At 52.4% G+C, this 18,782-nt stretch overlaps 6 protein-coding genes across 13 annotated transcripts; 3 read left to right on the top strand and 3 right to left on the bottom strand.

Moving 5' to 3' along the window:
- Positions 1-1,136: 1,136 nt before the first annotated feature.
- On the bottom strand, positions 1,137-4,879 carry LOC9649842. 5 transcript variants are annotated; one of them, XM_024660194.1, is made up of 10 exons: positions 4,610-4,879; positions 4,371-4,544; positions 3,424-3,817; positions 3,095-3,354; positions 2,962-3,030; positions 2,853-2,909; positions 2,742-2,794; positions 2,611-2,686; positions 1,356-2,544; positions 1,137-1,307 (listed from the first exon to the last, which is right to left on the bottom strand). In XM_024660194.1, the coding sequence occupies exons 1-10, from the start codon at positions 4,651-4,653 to the stop codon at positions 1,215-1,217; spliced, it is 2,409 nt and encodes an 802-aa protein (XP_024515962.1). In that variant the 5' UTR covers positions 4,654-4,879; the 3' UTR covers positions 1,137-1,214. The 5 variants fall into 5 exon arrangements, with proteins under 5 accessions (XP_024515962.1, XP_024515959.1, XP_024515960.1 ...); XM_024660191.1 differs by having other exon boundaries at positions 1,137-1,355; positions 1,404-2,544; XM_024660192.1 differs by having other exon boundaries at positions 1,137-1,313; positions 1,362-2,544; positions 4,610-4,878.
- A 319-nt stretch (positions 4,880-5,198) lies between these two features.
- LOC9649841 (programmed cell death protein 4) lies at positions 5,199-7,690 on the bottom strand. Of its 3 annotated transcripts, XR_002990357.1 has the most exons (4): positions 7,401-7,690; positions 7,242-7,336; positions 5,347-7,179; positions 5,199-5,289 (listed from the first exon to the last, which is right to left on the bottom strand). XR_002990357.1 is itself a non-coding variant. In XM_002986301.2 (3 exons), exons 1-3 carry the CDS (start codon positions 7,507-7,509, stop codon positions 5,407-5,409), a joined length of 1,977 nt encoding a protein of 658 aa, XP_002986347.2. In that variant the 5' UTR covers positions 7,510-7,690; the 3' UTR covers positions 5,199-5,406. The 3 variants fall into 3 exon arrangements, 2 of the variants coding, with proteins under 2 accessions (XP_002986347.2, XP_024515963.1); XM_002986301.2 differs by having other exon boundaries at positions 5,199-7,179; XM_024660195.1 differs by having other exon boundaries at positions 5,199-7,179; positions 7,428-7,690.
- Positions 7,691-8,554: 864 nt separating this feature from the next.
- Positions 8,555-9,985, top strand: LOC9649840 (quinone oxidoreductase-like protein 2 homolog). Its single transcript, XM_002986401.2, has 6 exons — positions 8,555-8,928; positions 8,982-9,090; positions 9,146-9,237; positions 9,284-9,542; positions 9,599-9,742; positions 9,801-9,985. Exons 1-6 carry the CDS (start codon positions 8,588-8,590, stop codon positions 9,912-9,914), a joined length of 1,059 nt encoding a protein of 352 aa, XP_002986447.1. The 5' UTR covers positions 8,555-8,587; the 3' UTR covers positions 9,915-9,985.
- A 166-nt stretch (positions 9,986-10,151) lies between these two features.
- LOC112340969 (pentatricopeptide repeat-containing protein At3g09040, mitochondrial-like) lies at positions 10,152-13,815 on the top strand. The gene is made up of 2 exons (XM_024660263.1): positions 10,152-10,679; positions 10,858-13,815. The coding sequence occupies exons 1-2, from the start codon at positions 10,152-10,154 to the stop codon at positions 13,813-13,815; spliced, it is 3,486 nt and encodes a 1,161-aa protein (XP_024516031.1).
- Positions 13,816-13,946: 131 nt separating this feature from the next.
- Positions 13,947-18,447, top strand: LOC112340944. Of its 2 annotated transcripts, XM_024660218.1 has the most exons (3): positions 13,947-15,036; positions 15,091-15,250; positions 15,368-15,559. In XM_024660218.1, exons 1-3 carry the CDS (start codon positions 14,107-14,109, stop codon positions 15,442-15,444), a joined length of 1,167 nt encoding a protein of 388 aa, XP_024515986.1. In that variant the 5' UTR covers positions 13,947-14,106; the 3' UTR covers positions 15,445-15,559. The 2 variants fall into 2 exon arrangements, with proteins under 2 accessions (XP_024515986.1, XP_024515987.1); XM_024660219.1 differs by lacking the exons at positions 15,091-15,250; positions 15,368-15,559 and adding an exon at positions 18,215-18,447 and having other exon boundaries at positions 13,947-14,985.
- Positions 15,531-16,821, bottom strand: LOC9649839. Its single transcript, XM_002986300.2, has 3 exons — positions 15,980-16,821; positions 15,740-15,902; positions 15,531-15,671 (listed from the first exon to the last, which is right to left on the bottom strand). Exons 1-3 carry the CDS (start codon positions 16,784-16,786, stop codon positions 15,604-15,606), a joined length of 1,038 nt encoding a protein of 345 aa, XP_002986346.1. The 5' UTR covers positions 16,787-16,821; the 3' UTR covers positions 15,531-15,603.
- Positions 18,448-18,782: the final 335 nt, after the last annotated feature.

Raw genomic sequence — 18,782 nt, 5'->3', positions numbered from 1 at the left:
CCGCCGGAAGGCTATGCCTGGCAGCTTCTTCCCACCACCTCGATAAGTCACGGCGAAGCCGAACAGGGTGAAGCACAGCAGCATGACAACCAGCACGGCCGTGAGGAAGAAGTGGATCTTGACGATGCCGAGACGGTTCCACCACACCCCAGCGAATCCAGCCAGGGAGATCCCGAGTAGCAGCAGGCTGAAGAGGAAGCCGATGGTCACGGCCGGAGTGAGGAGGAAGGCCAGGCACTCTCTTTTAAACGCGGAAGCTAGGGAGATGGAGACTCCGAGAACTGGGATCGCCAAACCCGCACTAAAGGCGTTGAGTCCCAGCAGCATGAGCGAGAACCAATCGTCCTGGACTTTGCCGATCGCCCAGCCTTTGTCCTCGAAAGTTTTGCGCCAGGCTACCAGCTTGTTCGTGATCCCGGACGCCGCCTCTCCGCCCAGGTTCGCCATCTCTTTCTCCAGCTCCTCTCCAGAGTGCTTCATCTTCTCCCCAGTTTCTTTCATCCTCTTGCCAGTCTCTCGCATCTTCTTCTTCGCGTCGGCCTGGAGCTCCTTCCCTTTGGCCTTCATCTTGGCTTTCATCTCCCTCCCGCCTTTCTCCATCTTGGCCTTGAGCTCGTGAGACTTGTCTCTCATCTTCTTCTTCATCCCCGCTCTTGTGTCTTTCATCTTCTTCTTCATCTCCTCCGACTTCTCGTGGACCTTGTCCTTCATCTTCTTGCGCAGCTCGTTCCCCTTGGCTTTCATCTTCTGCTGCATCTCCACCCCCTTCTTCTTCATCTTCTCCTCCAGCTTGGCGCCCTGCGATTTCATCTTTGCTTGCATCTTCTTGCCGCCGGCCTTGAGCAGATTCCCCAGCCCCGACGCGAGTTTGCTCTTCTTCCCATCTTTCTTCGCTCCCGATTTCTTGTCCTTCTTCTTCTTCTTCGTCTCTTTCCCCTTCGCTTTGAGCACCCCCGGCTTTCCCTTGCCGTGCTGCTTCTTCCCCTTCTTCGGAGCCATGCCGATCGATCAATCCAATCCAGCTACAGCGCGCCGAAACCTCCAATTGCCATTTCTCCTCGCGTCAACCCGCCTTCTCCAAGAACCCTAAAAATTCGAATTCGAAAATTTGAATTTGAATTTACCGCGCACGTCAATACTAGACCATGATAAATACAATTAATTCCATCGCTCCTTTGGAAGTCACACAAAATCTAGAAGAACAAAAGAATCACTCACTCTGCTCTCTCGATCATCAAAGAAGCTTGCAGCTCCTCTAGTTGTTCATCGTTCAAGCCTTCGAGACAATCCTTTGCGCTCGCAAAGATCTGTGCCTGGCCTCTCAACTGCTCATCGTCCTTTGCGCTCGCAACGATCTGTGCCTGGCCTCTCGACTGCTCATCGTCCTTTGCGCTCGCAACGATCTGTGCCTGGCCTCTCGACTGCTGCTCTACCGCCTCCTGCTCGAATCCATCGTGGTCGCCCAGCGAAGAAATCTTGAACAGCCCCGGCCCGTTGAGACGCTGCTCCCTGTCCGAGACGTTCTCCTTGGTCACCACCTCTCCATCCGCCGAGACCTTGAGCTGCTTCTTCTGCGACGATCTTCCAGAGCTGAGCTTCCTCATCGACTTGCTGCGAGCGCTCGATCTCTTGCCGCTGCTACTCCTGCTCGTCTCCTTTGGCTTCCTCTCCGGAGGAGTTACCAGCAGGAGCCGCGACATTACGTAAGCCAGCAGCTCCTCCCTGTGCGCGAACGTAAAGTCGAGGTGCGCGTACTCGTACTCCTGGTACGAGGCCTGCCCCCCCGCGGCCTTGAGCGTCTCGTAGTGCTTCCTCACCATGCTCCTCGGGATGAGCCGGTCCTTCTTCCCGGCCACGAAGTCCACCGGGATGTCGATCACGTCGTAGAAGGCCGCCACGTCCAGCGGCTCCGGCGTCCCATACGCCTCCGTGTTGGCCGCGACGCTGCCAAAGTCGTACATGATGAACCTCTTGGCGCGCAGCATCTGTGTCATGTGCTCCGCCACCATGTACGCCACCCCGGGCATGTCGTCCATGTTGTAGTGCGTCTGTCCCAGCGCTCCGACCCAGTTGGAGCTGTCGCCACCCACGACGGAGCCGCAGAGGAGCTGGACGAGGCCGCCGAGAGCTGGATAGTTTTGAAAGTCGCGGGCGAGCTTGTTGAGAACCATCCGCAAGAACTTCGTTGGAATGTAGATACCAGGGACGAGAGGCCGCAGCACCGGACCCAGCAGAGGAATGAGGTACTGCAAGATGTAGAAAAGCCAGGGGGAGTCCTCGTGGAATCCAGCCGGCGAGAGAAGGATGAGCCTCGAGAGTCGATGCGGCCGGCCTTCGAGGCGAGCTGTGACGACGTACATGAGCATGGCCGCACCGCCTAAGCTGTGAGAGATCCCGCACAGCGTGTAAGGCATCTCCTCCTCGGTAGTGGACGAAGGGGATTCGGATAGTTCCTGCAGCTCGGACGTCTTGAGCTCGTGTAATCTGTTTATCATGGCAGGGACGTCCTGCGTGGCGTGCTCGTTCACTGAGTATCTCCAATATCTGAAGAACAAAGGCTCCAAGGCATAAGATTGTAGAAGGGAAGGGGAGATGAAAGAGTAGCCTGACCTCTCGGAAGAAATATGCTTATTTACATGCTCTCTGGACACTAGCCCCCGAAAGTTGCCGAGAAATACATCGTACCCTGGAAAAAGCCAACACCGTTACACGAGACGAGTGAAATGGAGATTGTCACTTACCATGGTCGTACGCAGCGAACGCCTGCGAGCCTACAACACCATTTGAGACCCATCTGGAAATTTTTAACAGCTTTGATACGAACGAAAAGAAAAAATGCTATAGATACTCACCCGAGTGACGAGTCAAACATTCCATGCTGCAAATACACCACTTTTTGCGAATCCCGTCTGCAAACTCATGTCAACAAAAACAATTACATCTCAAGCATCAACAGGTTACCTGGGAATTCTTTCTAATAAAAGTACATATCCGTCCTCAGTGGTTACTCGGAGACATTCATATGGGTAACTGCAATGCAATATTTAGTCCAAGAAAGATTGCAAAAAAACAGAAAGAAAATGTCGATACTCACCCAAGGTCAGTAATGATATCCTTACAAGTCCTAGCATCGGTGTTTAATCTCTGTTTGGGCCTCGCTTCTCGAAACGTTGGAGCTGGATCAGCATCGCCCAGAACACTCTTCTGCTCGAGAGAAGGCGCTTCTTCTTGCTGGCAAAAAATCTTCCGAGCTAAGGTTTTCATAGTCTGAATGGGTGAGATAAAGTAGAATAGAATGTTGTGCATCACGTCAAAAAATCTCTCGATGGAAAGCTCCATCAAAAGCTGTAAGTCCTGAGCAAAGGAAAACAAAAAAGAGGCTTAGCTCTTCGAGACCTTTCAACAAAGGACTAAATCACTTACCTCGATCACACCTCTTCTCCGACTATCCGAGCTTTGGTGCAGCATCACAAAGTCTCTCATGCTGTTGAAGCGTTTGCTGGCCAGGCTATACAAGCTCGTAAAGCTCCCGGAGCTTCCACTCCGGCTGTGAGATATAAATCTCCTCCTGCTGCTCTCTCTTGGCTGCTGCCTCCATACCAGTATAGGCCAAGCTATCAAACGCAAGAAACGCCGAAAGAGAGAGGACCTCCCCTGCCTTCTCGACATACTGCTCGACCTCGAAAAATGCGAAGTTTGTGAAGATGGCGACGGTGGCATACTATCGTCGTCCAACCCAGATTCATACTCGGACTCAGTCTCACTGTCGGTATCAGCCGCGTACTCGTGAATAAATTCGTTGAAGGAAGAAACTCCACTATAAAAGGCAACAAGAGAAAACGATCATTCAAGAAACGTGAAGACAATTAGAATTAATTCTTACTGACAATGAAGAAGAAAAACTTGCAACCATCACGACTGGAAGGAAACTAAAACGAATCAAACATAAAAAAACTGCAAGGACGATCCTGTCTAAATCAGCTAAAAAGGACAGAATTCTCACTGACCAGAGAGAGAACGAACAGCACATCGAAAAAAGGAAACCAAAAGCATTGAAAGGACTCGCCACGCATCAGCAACATCTCGCTTTGGACGAATCTCTATCACGGAATGAAATAATACTTGGAAATATTCAAGAACTTAAGGTGGAACCCTGTCTACTCTGCCGACAATGAGGAAATAAAAACTTGCGACCATTAGAACAGGAAGTAAACTTAAGCGAATCAAAAGCTCGCAAGGAACTTAGGAACAATCGTGTCTTAAAAGGACTGGTCACAGGGAGATCTAACACCACAAAGAAAAAGGAAACCAAAAGCATTCGAAAGAACTTGCCGACTCCCTATCACAAAATGAAAACTTGGAAAACTTACTTCTCCATCCATCGCGGCATACGAGCAGCACGAAAGGTCGGTTGGAGCTCCCATCCTTGTATACCCTCGAGCATTGCCGTCTTCCCAGGAATGAGCGCGAGAAGCATTGCCGAGAATCCATTGATGAGCTTGATCGTGATGTTGAAGGCCTCCTGCGTGAAGGTCTTGATCGACCTGGAGGAGCGCGGGAAAGGAAAGAATCAAAATCTAGACGAGAACCCCAAAATCCCCTAGCTTACTCTTTGGCGACGCCCAATGCGCCCTCAACCACGCTCTCGATCATCGCCGCGGCGCACACGCATGGATGGATCGACCGCTCGCCCCGCCCCGCCCGGAGAGAAGAAGAGATTTAGGGTTAACACGATCACCAGCGTCCCTTAGCTCGCCACAAAGCGCAAAGCGCAAATCCAGCAATCCACAGCAAAATGCTTCGCGAGATCCCTCGACACGCTTCCCCAATCAACAAAAAACCCCCACTCTAGTCTTTCCGATCTTCCCCCAATCCAACAGTCGCAAGCGCGCCAGCAATGCGCCCTTCTGCGCCCGACATGTGGCACGGCCCCAATCGTCCACACGTGGACCGTCGAGATCTATGAAGATTTAGGGCTTTGGGCGATTGGAGATTTAGGGTTTATAGGCGATGGCGAAGGGGAAGAAGACTGGGCGCATTCTCATCCGCCTCGTCTCCTCGGCGGCCACGGGATTCTTCTATGTCACCTCCAAGAATCCGCGCAAGACGCCCCACAAGCTGGAGCTCGTCAAGTACGATCCACGGGTAAACAAGCACGTCGTCTTCAACGAAGCAAAGATGCGATGAAGAAGACGAAGGACGCGCAAAATGTAGGCTAGTTTTTTCCACAAATTCTCTTCTGGGTTTATTCACAAGATCGATGCTGGCATGGAGCTCGAGTGTCAGCCACTGCCCAAGAACAAAATACCCACTGTCAAGAACAAAAAGGATGGAAAATTTACGTACCCTTGTCGCAGTGATCCAAAGTTTCTTCGGTGAGATCCTCCAAAACTCTTGCGCTTCGATCTAGCACAGGCCTCCCTGGAAATCAAACTCGCCGCGCAGCCACTTCGCCTGCTTCGCGGTCTCGACGTAGCTCTGGAACTTCTCGTGCGCGTTGGGGACGTCGAGCGCGAGCTCGTTGAGCAAGTTGTAGACCCTGGTGAATCCGGCACACATCTGGCTGGTGGTGATGAGCCCCTCCCTCGAGCACTGCTCCAGCAGCTCCAGCGGCCGCTCGTTTTGCTTCTCCATCGCCATGTCTAGCACCCGCTTGACGATCTCGTGGTGGAAAAACGGCATGTTGAGCTCGCGGATGCACCGGCACGCCTCCGTCAAGTCCCCGCCAGCTTCGAACTCCTCCACGATCTTAAAAACTTTGTCTTTCGCGTCTTCGATCGCCCAGCCTGTGCCGCCACCCCAGCACCGGAGGATCCTCTCGCCGGCGTGTTGGGCCGAGAGGATGCTCTTGGCGTTGCCGACGATCTCTCTTCCCAGCGAGTTCTCTAGAAGTTGTCCCTTGATCTGTTCCAGGTAGAACGGCGTGAGGACGTTGTCAAACACGGCCCTGGCGAGGAAGAAAGTGAGCTGAGTTCCTGCGTCTGGAGTGTCCAGTGCTGTGTCTTCGGCGGACTCGAGAAGCAGGACGAACCCCTTGGCAACTTGGTCAGTGTCGGACTCTGTGTGGATAATTGACAGCAAGCTCGAAGCCATCTCTTTCTCCCGGCTTCTCCTGTCCATCGCTAGCAGAATGAGCCTCTTGATGAAGAGAGGGTACAAGTCCTGGACGCTCGCCAGGTCTTGCAAGCTCCTCAAAACTTCCTGGGAGTCGTCGGACGAGAAGTACTCGTGGATGATGGCCGTGGACTTTTTCTTGAACTCTGCGCTTGAGAAGTCGGGCTCTGGAGCTGCCGAAGCTAACGAAGTCTGGAGCGAAGGACTCAGCCATCCTTCATTCACTGCCGCTGACACCAGCGGCTTCAACTTCTCGCGAGCCTCGGCGCTCGACTCCTCGAGACATCTCATGAAGCCTTTCGACATCTGGCTGGGGCTGATGAGGCCTTCTTCCGAGCAGTGCTTGAGTAACGCCAACAAGGAACTTTGCGTGCTCTTGTTGCTCTTCAGGGACAAGGTAGCGGCCCTCTTCACGAGCTCGTGGTGATAGTAGCCCATGTCAAGCTCTCGGATGCACTGGCAGGCCTTTGTTACGTCCCCGGATTCTCTATACTCCTCGAGCGTCTCGTCTATCTTCTTCACCAGAAGCTCCACCGTTGAGCGAGTACTTCCTCCCCATTTCTTCTCCACCATGTCGGCATGAGCAGATGGTCCCAAGTGCGTTGCCATAGCCTTGTTCACAACTTCCATCCCCTTGGATCCTTCTGCCAAGAGCTTCTGTGCGTCCGTGAGAAATGCGGGTGGAAGTATGTCGTCCACCACTGCGCGAGCCACGAACACCGCCAAGATCTTGACTGCGTTGGGATTATCCAGCACCAAGTTGTCCACTGAGAGAAGCAACTTCCGGAAGCCTTTAGCCATCTGGTCCGCTGGAACAACGTCGGCATACAATGCCGAGAGCAGCACCGCGGCCTTTTCCTTCTCGCGATCACGCTTGTCCATGGCTATGGAGACGAGCTTCTTCACAAAGTAGTGCTGAAAGTCCGGGCACCCGAGATCACGTAGCTCTTGAGCTGCCTCGTCTATGTTCGACGACATGAAGTACTCCTCGATGGCTAACAGGACTCTTCCCTTGAATTCTTCCACGGATTCGGCAACCGGAGCTTCCACCAGCCAGTAAGGTTCCTAGAACAGATAAAAAATCTATCGTAACTTGCGTTTTCTATCGAAAAAAAAAATGAACTTACTTCCTCGCTATCGTAATTTGGATCGTCGGGATGGATTCTAAGCTCGACTATCTGATCCAGTTGGCTGCCCCAGGTGCCTTTCCCGCTCCCGCCAGCTAGAGAGAACAAAAAATTTTAATCGAGAGAACACGAATCGATGGATCCGAAATTCATGCAAACCTTTCTTTGCCTTGCATGGCTTTTTACGATTGCTCGAATTCTTCTCCCGGCCCCTCTCCATGCAAGCGGAGCTCATGACTTTGCGCTGATCATCCGTCAAGACGGCCATTCCTCCTCCCGCCTGGAGATCACAATGCCAGCACAGGCCGCGAGAATTCCTCACCTCGCCAAGCTAAAGATCGACGCCGCGGCGCGGGATTTCGACGCCCTAGCGAGATCTTGCCGTTCCAATCCAACCCTAAGAAAGAGGCTGCTACATTTCGCTGGGCGGAAGGAGAAGAAATGAAGCAGGTGATTTGTCTGGCCGTCCACGTGTCTCTCATCGAGACCTGCCAGAATATTCACTTCTGCTTTTAACGGATGGTTAAAGAAAAACGGAATATGCCACGTTATGGAATATGCTCGCCTGATCGCCCATGCCCTGTGCGCTTCTCTAGAACCGTTGCTATCAACAAAAGGCTAAGATTTTCATGTGTTCGTACGCTATTCCTAGTGGAATTTTGGACCGTGTGGCCCAACCAGGCTAGAAGCAAAACCACCATATCGTGAAGAAGGGATATCGATCATGCATGGATGATCATCAGGGCAGCGACTCCAAAAAAAGAAAGGGGAGCTGCCGCAATGGCGGCGATCTTCGTGAGGCTGCGAGCGATTGCAAGCGATCCAGAGTAGAAGCTGAGGAAGAGGCCGAGGATTCGAAGAATTCCAGCGGTTCAAGCGCGAATCGCATTGGCCGGACCGAAATCTCGCCCCAGGAGATGCAATGCGAGCTGAGCGCCAGCGCCAGCACGGTGACGAGCATCGAGGAGGAAGTGGACGACCAAGAACGAGGTAAATCTTGCCACAATGCTTTTCCTCTCCTCCAAGATTCCATCTCCGGCTCCGAAATATCGTTGCATCGCGACGGGATCGACCAAGAACGAGCTGGATCTTTCCGGGATCTCCCTCCTCTTCTCCACGAATCCATCACCGGGGACGATCTATCGCAGCGCCGCGATGCGATCGAAGAAGACAACGCCAGCGACAGGAAACTATTCGTTCTTTCTTCCGGGAGGCCGCGATTGGAGCAAGAAGACAGCGCTCCCACGATCGATGCCGAGTTCCAAAGCTACTTCTCCAATCTCATGTTATAAGCGGTTGACATGGGCGCTCCATTTTTCCAGGGTTTTTAGTCAAGGGAGGGCGCAATGAGGGCGCTGCTCGTCAAGTCCTATGGCGATCCAACGCTTGCTCCATCCGAGAATGGCCCTCTCTTCGTCGACGAGGATCATCCACGGCCCCGGATGGTATCGAATTCCTCGGTGAGAGTCCGGGTAGCCGCCGTGAGTGTGAATTTCGCCACAGTTTTGTCGATCGAGGGTAAGTACCAGGAGAAGCCAGCGCTGCCATTCACCCCCGGTGGTGATTTCTCGGGCGCGGTGATCGAGGTTGGGGATCACGTCAAACGCGTTAAGGTGGGGGATCACGTCTGTGGCGTGGTGGACCTGGGATCTTATGCCGAGGAGCTGGTCACTGACGAAAAATATCTGTAAGTATCTTTTCTCTTGGCTAGATTTTACAAGTCTTGGTTTTTTCTTCCAGCTACAAGGTTCCCTCTGGCTGTGATCTCATTGCAGCAGCAGGGCTTCCAGTCGCGTTTGGAACTTCACACGTTGGATTAGTTCACCGAGCAAATCTTAGACGAGGACAGGTATGTGATGTTTTTTCCTGGAATTGCTTGCAGATTTGATTCTTATATCTTTCAGGTGCTGCTCGTGCTCGGAGCTGCTGGTGGAGTTGGCCTGGCAGCAGTACAAATCGGCAAGTTGTGTGGAGCGATCGTTATAGCTACTGCAAGGTATTTATTCCATTCCATACTCTTTAGCTAACGCAGGAATTTTCAGAGGGAGTAGCAAGACAAGTCTTTTAAGATCAATGGGGGCCGACCTTGTGGTTGATTCCGGGACTGAGAGCCTCCTCAAAGCCGTACCAGCATTCTTGAAAAGTAGAAAGCTCTCTGGAGTCGATGTGCTCTATGATCCTGTCGGGGGGAAGCATTTCAAGGAAGGCCTCAGGCTCTGCCGCTGGGGAGCACAAATCATAATAGTTGGCTTTGCAAGTGGAGAGATCCCTTCTCTTCCTGCAAACATAGCACTTGTTAAGGTCAGTATGCTTGCCTTTAAGCTTGTGGATGTAAAGTTTTTGTTCTTCTTTTATAGAACTTGACAGTCCATGGACTTTACTGGGGAAGCTATAAGGTACACCACCCAGAGGTCCTAGAAACTTCCCTACAACAGTTAATTGAAATGCTTGCGGATGGTTCGATCCAGATCAATGTTTCACACACTTACGATTTGTCCGAGGTCAGTCTCTCACATTCTAGATGCCGATTGAGCAGTGCCATCTAATGCTTGTTTTCAGGTTAATTTGGCTTTCTCATCCATCGTGCAAAGAGAGGTCTTGGGAAAAGTTGTTGTTGTATTTGACGGCGACAAGGAGTCGAAGCTTGGTTCCGAGAGAAAGTCTCGACTTTGAACTGGCAACGAGGAATCTATACTCTGCTTTCTGCGGATTAACTATTAACTAGATAAGGTTTTTAATTGATCTTCCAGGACTCGCTAGCCTACCAGCAGAGAGAAACTTTCAAACGCGTGATCAATGGAGCTGATCCCAGGTTTGTAACGCGGTAAGTGGCGGCTAGAGTTGAACAGTTCCTTGTTTACTCGTTCTTTTTAAAGCACGGATGGAGCCACGAGTCGACGACCTCGTAGGATGAAGTCTTATAGCTCTCCGAGTGGCCAGCGCCAAGTTACTGGAGGTACCTTGCTACCTCGTCTTTCCGGGATTGAAATGCAGGACTTGGATTTACAGTGTTCTCAAGACGGAGATCATCATCATCATCAGCAGCAGCAGCAGCAGCGACAGCGGCAGAGAAAGGAGGAGGAGGATTTTGTGAGTGTTGGATGCTCGGGACGATTGAGGAGCATCTTCACGAGAAAGGGGGTTTTCCAAGAGAAGCACAGTAGTGATGGATGGTGCTCGAGGCTGGTGAGGAGGCTCTTTGGAGGAGCTTCCACTTCCAGCACCTCTCCTTCGAATTCTGGAGAGGAACAACGATCCAGCTCGCAGTATCGACGTCTTCCATCCGAGCTCTTCGCGAAGGTTCGGGGCAACACTGTTTGGAAGGACAGGTTTGAAAGATTGACAAGCTTCGCAAAGCACGAGCACGATGATGATCGTGGAAAGGAATCAAGTGGCGTGACACCACTTTGGGAAAGACGAATGCTCGCTCCAATTCCAGTGCTCGAAATCCATAGATAACGACAAAAGGCAAAAAGGCCATTTTCAAAATAAAGCATATCCTAGAATATCACTTTTTCAATGTATTAGGGCTCTTCTATAAGTATATTCTAGCATATTTGACTTTCCAAATTATTAGGGTTCTTCGAAGGCATTTCGCTCGTTCCAACGCTCGCAGAGTAGCGATGATGTCCACAGGTGTGGCCTTGTTTCTTCTTACACTGGCCTCACTCCAGGGATCGCACAGCATTCTCACGAAAATGTGAGAGGAACTTCCAAAGAATGGGCGATGACGAGCGAGCGCCTCAAATCCAGCCTCGTGGGCGACCTCGACGCGCAGGGATTTGCCTCTCTCCTGCGAGAATGCGCGCGATCGCGGGACTTCGCCGAGGGATCTCTCGTCCACCAGCGGATAATCGCCTCGTCCCGCCACCGCCACGATCGATTCCTCCAAAACCTCGTCGTGAGGATGTATGGCGAGTGTGGCCGAGTGGATGAGGCGGCCAAGGTGTTCCATTCCATCGCCCGCAAGAATCTCTTCTCGTGGAGCTCCATGATCGCGGCCTTTGCCCAGAATGGGCATTCCACCGCGGCTGTGGAGCTCTACTCGGACATGATCCAGCGATCGGGGCTCCGCCCAGACAGCGTCGTCTTCGTCGCGCTGCTGGGCGCTCTTGATTCGCTCCAATCCATCCGGGAGATCCACGCGGAAACCATCTCGGCAGGCATCCACGGCGAGACGATCGTGGGCACCGCGATCGTCAACGCCTATGGCCGGCTGGGCAGCGTGGAAGAATCCCTCTCGGCGTTTCACTCGATCCTCGCCAAGGACGTGATCGCATGGAATTCGATCATCGCGGTTCTCTCCCAGCATGGCGAGCTCGATCGAGCGCTAGAGCTCTATCGCAAGATGGATGAGAGCGCGGTGCCGCCGGATCGCATCACGCTAGCTAGCCTGCTGGACGGATGTGGGGGCGATCGTCCGCGAGAGCTTGAGATTGGGCGATTCATCGACAAAGAGAGCGTACGGAAGGCTCTCCGTGGTGACCCAGCGATAGACAACGCACTGATCCGGATGTACGGGCGGTGCCGGAGAGTAGAAGAGGCAAGAGCGGTGTTTGCGACCATGGGCTTGCGAAATCTTGCGTCGTGGAACGCGATCATCGCGGCAAATGCCCAGAACGGGTGTTTTACGGAGGCGATCCAAGCGCTGGAATCTATGATCCAGTTGAAGAGCGTCAGACCGGACCGGATGAGCTTCTCGGTCCTGCTAGATTCGTGCTGTGGGAGCGAGCACCTTGCGCATGGAGTGAAGATTCATGGATTGATCTTTCTGTGCGCGATCGGTTCGGCTCTTTTCCTTGACAACGCCTTGATCACGATGTACGGAAGATGTGGCAGCGTGGAGAGAGCGCGGAATGTTTTTGCCGCGATGGAAGAGAGAGATCTTGTGTCATGGACTGCGATAATATCAGCAAATGCCGCTAATGGGCATTTTCTGGAGAGTGTTCTTCTCTACCTCTGGATGATCCAAGAGGGTGTTCTTCCAGATAGAATCACTTATGCCACGCTTCTAGCCGGATGCTTGAAGCAGCGAGCTATCGATCCCGGGCGAATGATCCACGCCCACATCGAGAGCTTCTATGGCCGGAGCATGGATCGAGACAATGTTCTTGGCAGCCACCTCGTCAATCTCTATCGCCGGTGTGGATCTCTCGAGGAAGCCAAGTCGGTGTTTGATCGCTTGGGCGATCCAGACGCCTCGTGCTGGAGTGCGATGATCGCGAGCTACGCGCAAAGCGGCTATGGATCCCAGGCGCTGGAGCTCTTCCAGCGGATGGATCGCCGTGGTATCGTGCCGGATCGCCTGGCATTCCTCTCGATCTTGAGCGTTTGCTCGAGCATCGATCTTGGCAGGCGATTCCACTCGCGGATCGCGAGCATGGATCGCGAGAATTCGATCGCGACGGCGCTCATCCAGATGTATGGGAGACTCGGATTCGTGGAAGAATCCAAGAGGGTCTTCGATGGATTGGAGAAAGAACAGGGCGATGGAGACGATCGCGACGCGGCGGTGTGGACAAGCCTGATCCAGGCCTACGCTCGCAACAATCGTCCCAGAGAAGCTCTCGAGATCTTCGCTGCGATGATGGATCACCGCTGCGAGCCCGACGCCGCGAGCTTCGCGAGCGCCATGGATGCGTGCTCGAGCCTCGGGGATTTGACGCTCGCGAGGAAGATCCACGCCCAGATGATCAGCCTCTCCTCGAATCCCCGCGAGGAGATCCAAATCCTCGCGACCAACGCGGCGATCGCCATGTATGGCAAGTGTAAGAGCTTGGAGGAGGCGAAGACCGCGTTTGACCGGGCGATCCACGCGAAGAACACGGTCAACACCGCGACCTGGAACGCTATGATCGGCGCGTACGCCCAGAACGGGCATCCGGGCGCCGGGCTGGAGCTCTACCAGCAGATGAAATCGCAGGGAATCCAGCCGGATCGAGCGACGCTGGTGATCGCCCTGGACGCCGCCGCGATGATCGAGGAATTCGAACTGGGGCGAGACGTTCTCATCGATGGAGCGCTAGAACACGACGAGAGGGTAGCGACAGCAATGATTGGAATCCTTGCGCGCAGTGGAAAGACGATTAGAGCCAAGAGGGTCTTCGATTCCATCCCGAGAAGAGATGAAATTTGCTGGTCCGCGATGGTCACAGCATATGCCCAGAACGGGCATTCCATCTTGGCGCTAGAGCTCTTCTCGGAGATGGTGGTCGAGGGATTCGTCGCAGACAAGGCCGCGATCGTCTCCATCCTCGCGGCCTGCAGCCAAAGCGGCGATTTCCGCCGCGGGCGATCCTACTTCACGTCGATGCAAGCCGATTTCAGCGTGGATCCAATCGCGGAGCACTACGCCTGCGTCATCGATCTCTTCTCGCGGATTGGGTGGATCCGCGAGGCGCAAGAGCTCGCGAGAGAGATGCCCTTCAAGGCCGATCGAGCGGCGGCCATGGCGCTCCTTGCCGGGGGCCGGACAGGGGGCGTACGGAGCTTCCGCGGCGATGATCTTGGGGCGTCGCTGGATTGCGCTGCTCCGTACGTGCTTTTGTCCAACATTTACAAACAATCCGTTTGATCATTATCACAATGAAAGTCAATCAAAAGTCAACCCAGTCAATGACAAGCCAAATGAAGGTTTAGCATCTTATTTGTTTTTTTTTTTTTCCTTTTTTCCTTTTTTCTCTTTGCTTCTAAATCAAGCTTCCTCTTTTTTTCCAAACGTCCATCGATGATCGTGGGTGATTTGCTTGAGCCATAATTCACGTACTATGTAGCATCTCAACAAAGTCAAGGATACTGGTATATCAACTTATCCACTTTGATCGATCCCTCTTTTATGGTTGCCTAATAGATCGATCTCTCAACCATGGACAATGCTCGTTCCAGCCAGCGAGACGAGGAGGACGAGCTCCATCACGGTAAGAACTACGATGCCTACGTGATCAAGAAGCTCGCCGCTAGTAGCAACACCACCATGATCCCAGGGATCAAAGTCTGGGGTATCGTCTTCTCCCTCTTGTTCTCGACACTCTTGCTCGTCCTCTTCCTCAATCCCAGCGCTCTTCGATCCCAAGACGTCTCGCTTGGAACATCTCCACCGCCACCCCGAGTGTCGCAATTCAAGCCCCTCCCTCACTACGATCTCACCGCCGTGCGCCCGCTCGACGCCCTCTCGCGCGTCCCAAGGATCCGCGCCCCCGGCGAGCAGCGCACCATCTCCATGGATCCGTCGCCCAATTGCCTCAAGCACCCCTCCAACGGCGTCGACGACGATTGCTGGAACGCTCTCCGCCGCGACCAGTACCTGCGCGTGCTGGACGAGCTCTACGAGTCGCCAGACTCGGTGCTGGCGCGATTCAAGCCCGACGACAACTGGCAGATCTTCGATCTGATCACGCCCACGTACCGCTGCGACGCGAATTCCCTGCGGAGGGTCGGGGTCCCGGGAGATGGCGGGAAATGGGTGTGTGGGCCAGTTAGGGTTCTTGGGCCCAAATGCGTGATCTTCTCGCTGGGATCGAACAACCAGTTTGATTTCGAGGAGGCGATCGACGCGCACACGGGTGGCGAGTGTGAGATCCACACTTTCGACTGCACGGGGGAGTGGTCCAATCCACACACCAAGTTCCATCCATGGTGTTTCGGGGGAGAGGATAAAACTGATGAGAATGGGAGGATTTTCAAGAGGCTGAGCACTGCCGCGAGAGAGATTGGCGTGACGAGCATCTCGCTGCTCAAGATGGACATCGAGCTCGCGGAATTCGACGTGTTCGAGGGATTGAAATTCGAGGACGAGGTAGGGAAAGCTCTTGAAAAGTTTGGAAACCTTCTTGAGTTGCCACCTTTGCAGGGCTTCTTGCCGGATCAAATCCTCTTCGAGCTCCACACATTTGGGTACCCCGCGACGAGCAAGCACAAGGACGATTGGCCTCGCACGGTCATGGATCTCGTGCGAGACATCGATGCCATGGGCTATAGCTTTGCATTCGAGGAGAGGAACTTGGGATGGAGTAAGTTACGCTGCCACCTTTCCTCAATCTCGCTGATAGTATATGGTTTTACTTCGATCTCCGTGATAGATATAGTTTCTAAATCTTTGCCGAAATTTTTTGCTTGCTTGCTTGCAGTCAAATGCTGCGAGTACGTGATTGTCCGCGACAGGCCCTCCACGATCAACCCCAAGAACAACACATGGCACGATTAGGGCATGTGACATCTACCAGCTTTTACTATCTTGTAATGGCATCGTGGATACATTGGTATTCCAAATAACAAGAACCACAACCAATAAAAAAAAATTATTAGAATTGAGCAATAAATTTGAGCATTATCTTTTAATCTGTTGTCCATTCTCGAATTTTAGTCAATGAAACAACGACCGTTTCTTCAGCTTTTTTCGGTCCCGTACAATAACGTACTCGCTGCAAGCCGCTGGGTGAAACAAAATAGATGAAAAACAAAAGTTAGAACTCACACTTGAAAGATTTGGACAGACTTACGGCAAAAGAGATTCTTCTCCTGGAATGCAAAGCTATAGCCCATCTCATCGATGTCTCGAACAAGATCCATGATCGTTCGAGGCCAATCGCTCTTGTGCTTGCTCGTTTTCGTCGGGTAGAACAGTGTGTGGAGCTCAAACAGGATCTGGTCAGGCAAGAACTCCTGTAGAGTGTAGCCAAAACATAGCTCGATCAACACAACTATGATCTAAGATGGAATCACTAAGAACAAGAGCTTACCTCCTCCTCGAATTTAAACCCCTCAAACACCTCATACTCGCCATGCTCGATGTCCATCTTGAGCAGCGAGATGCTCGTCACTCCAATCTCTCTCGCGGCAGTGCTCAGCCTCTTGAAAGTCCTCCCATTTTCATCCTTTCCATCGAATCCCCCTAGACACCACGGATGGAAGCTCGTCTTTGGGTTGGACCACTCCCCCGTGCAATCGAAAGTGTGGATCTCACACTCGCCATTCGTGTGTGCGTGGATCGCCTCCTCGAAGTCGAACTGGTTGTTCGATCCCAGCGAGAAGACCACGCACTTGGGGCCGAGGACTCGGATCGGCCCGCACAGCCACTTGCCGCCATCGCCGGAAGCTCCGATCCTCTGCAGGGAGTTCGCGTCGCAGTGGTACGTGGGCGTGATCAAATCGAAGATCTGCCAGTTGGAGTTGGGTTTGAATCGCTCCAGCTCCTCGTCCGGGGATTGGTAGCGCTCGTCCAGGGTGCGCAGATACTGATCCCGCCGGAGAGCGTTCCAGCAATCGTCGTCGATCCCGTTGGAGGGAAGCTTGAGGCAGCTGGGCGGTGGCAAAGCGTCGCTGGTGGAGTTTCGGATCCGGGGGATTCTGGAGAGGGCGCGGTTTGGGTCGACTCTGGGAGGGACCTGGTAGCTGGCGATGGCTTCCCGGATGGCGATGAGATCCTCAGGCGTCCTGGGACGAAGATTGGAGAGGAGGAAGAGATTGAAAGAAGAGGAGTTCTCCTTGAGCAAGAGGATGAGTCCGCAAGAAGCGATCAAGAGGGCGATGATCCATGACGGTCGCATTGCTGGGTTGGGAGGGACGTGCCTAAGAATCAAAACAAGAAAAATTAAGTGCACCGACTGCGAAAAGAAAGCTGATGTTAAAAACTTTTGTTAAAAATTTGAATGGTCGCTCTTTTCAAACCAGGTTGACTTTTTCCGATTTATTATATTTTAAATTAAGAATATTCTTTGCTTTGTCGATAATTAATATGATTCTATTTAAGTTTCCTTTTCCTTTTTCACACTATAATTTTGGATTAGGGTCGTCACTCTTAAGCAAATGGATCATCTGGCGATAAGATATGGCGCGGCAAGTGGAACGCTTGGAGCTTCGATCGATCGCAATCTTAGGCGATGCGTGAGAGTGAAAGCTTGTTCACAATCGGGCGTATCTCCACTGAGGAAGGAATTCGAGTCGTGGGCTTTGATCCACAACAAGCGCTACAAGGATTCCCAAGAAAAGGAGCAACGATTTGAGATCTTCAAGAAGACCTGGCTGTGGGTGGAAAAGATGAACGCCGAGGAGAGTAGCTGCCGATTTGGCGTGAATTACTTCTCGGATCTTCTTCCGGAAGAACTCGCTAGCTTCACAAACTACGAGTGACATAGCTTTCCAAGAACTGGTGTAACCACAATATGCGATTCATTGGTATATCAAACTTCTTATTCTATTCTTAAAGTTTTCGGTGTATCAACTTTTAAACCCTAAAAACTCTTACAATGCCAGGTCCACTATGGATCGTAGTGCTCCTGGTCGGTTCTAGCACTCTCATCCTCCTCTTCAGGCAAAACTCCATCGCTTCATTCACAATGATCCTCTCCAAGTTCCCTACCACAAGATCCCAAGCCTTCAAGATCCCTCCAAGAGTCGATCCAACCCAGGCCCTTTCCAGAGTTCCCCGGATCCGAAGCTCCATCAGCGACGCCACGCGATCGCGCAATTGCCTCTGGCACCCCTCCAATGGGGTCGACGATGACTGCTGGAACGCTCTCCGGCGGGATCAGTACCTGCGCAGCCTGGACGAGCTCTACCAATCCCCGGACGAGGAGCTGGATCGATTCAAGCCCAACTCCAACTGGCAGATATTCGATCTCATCACGCCCACGTACCACTGCGACGCGAACTCCCTGCAGAGGATCGGAGCTTCCGGCGATGGCGGCAAGTGGCTCTGTGGTCCGATCCGAGTCCTCGGCCCCAAGTGCGTGATCTTCTCGCTGGGATCAAACAACCAGTTCGATTTCGAGGAGGCGATCCACGCACACACGAATGGCGAGTGTGAGATCCACACTTTCGATTGCACGGGGGAGTGGTCCAACCCAAAGACGAGCTTCCATCCGTGGTGTCTCGGGGGAATCGATGGAAAGGATGAACATGGCAGGATTTTCAAGAGGCTTAGCACTGCCGCGAGAGAGATTGGAGTGACGAGCATCTCTCTTCTCAAGATGGACATCGAGCATGGCGAGTATGAGGTGTTCGAGGGGTTTAAATCCGAGAACGAGGTAAGCTTCCATGGTTCTTGGCGTGAAGATTTCTAGTTGAGTTTTGAGTTGTTTGCCAACTTTTTCTCGAGTTTCTTGCATGCCGTACAGGAGTTCTTGCCCGACCAGATCCTGTTTGAGCTCCACACAATGTATTATCCGTCGAAAACGAGCAAGCACAAAGACGATTGGCCGCGAACAATCATGGATCTCGTCCGAGACATTGACGCCATGGGGTATAGCTTTACATTCCAGGAGAAAAATTTGGAATCCAGTAAGTCTTGGAGTTTGATCGTCTTACACAACTCTAAAGTTTCATTTCTTGCGTTGCAGTGTGTTGCAGTGAGTACGTCATCGTACGGGACAGGCCCAAACAAATGTTGATTAAGTATTAATAATCGAATAATAAAATATGCTAAGCATATTTATGCTGTTGTTTTCTTGACCAACTTTTTCAAGGCTTCCCGGAGAGGAAATACTGGAGTCTTGCATTGGTTGCTCTGTGACCCTGAAACGAGCTAGCCAAGATCAATGAGGG

The sequence above is a fragment of the Selaginella moellendorffii genome, unplaced genomic scaffold, assembly GCF_000143415.4.
Source record: "Selaginella moellendorffii unplaced genomic scaffold, v1.0 SELMOscaffold_73, whole genome shotgun sequence".
Lineage (NCBI taxonomy): Eukaryota > Viridiplantae > Streptophyta > Lycopodiopsida > Selaginellales > Selaginellaceae > Selaginella > Selaginella moellendorffii.
The sequence above is the reverse complement of the archived record's forward strand: the minus strand, read 5'-3'. Positions and strand labels throughout refer to the sequence as shown.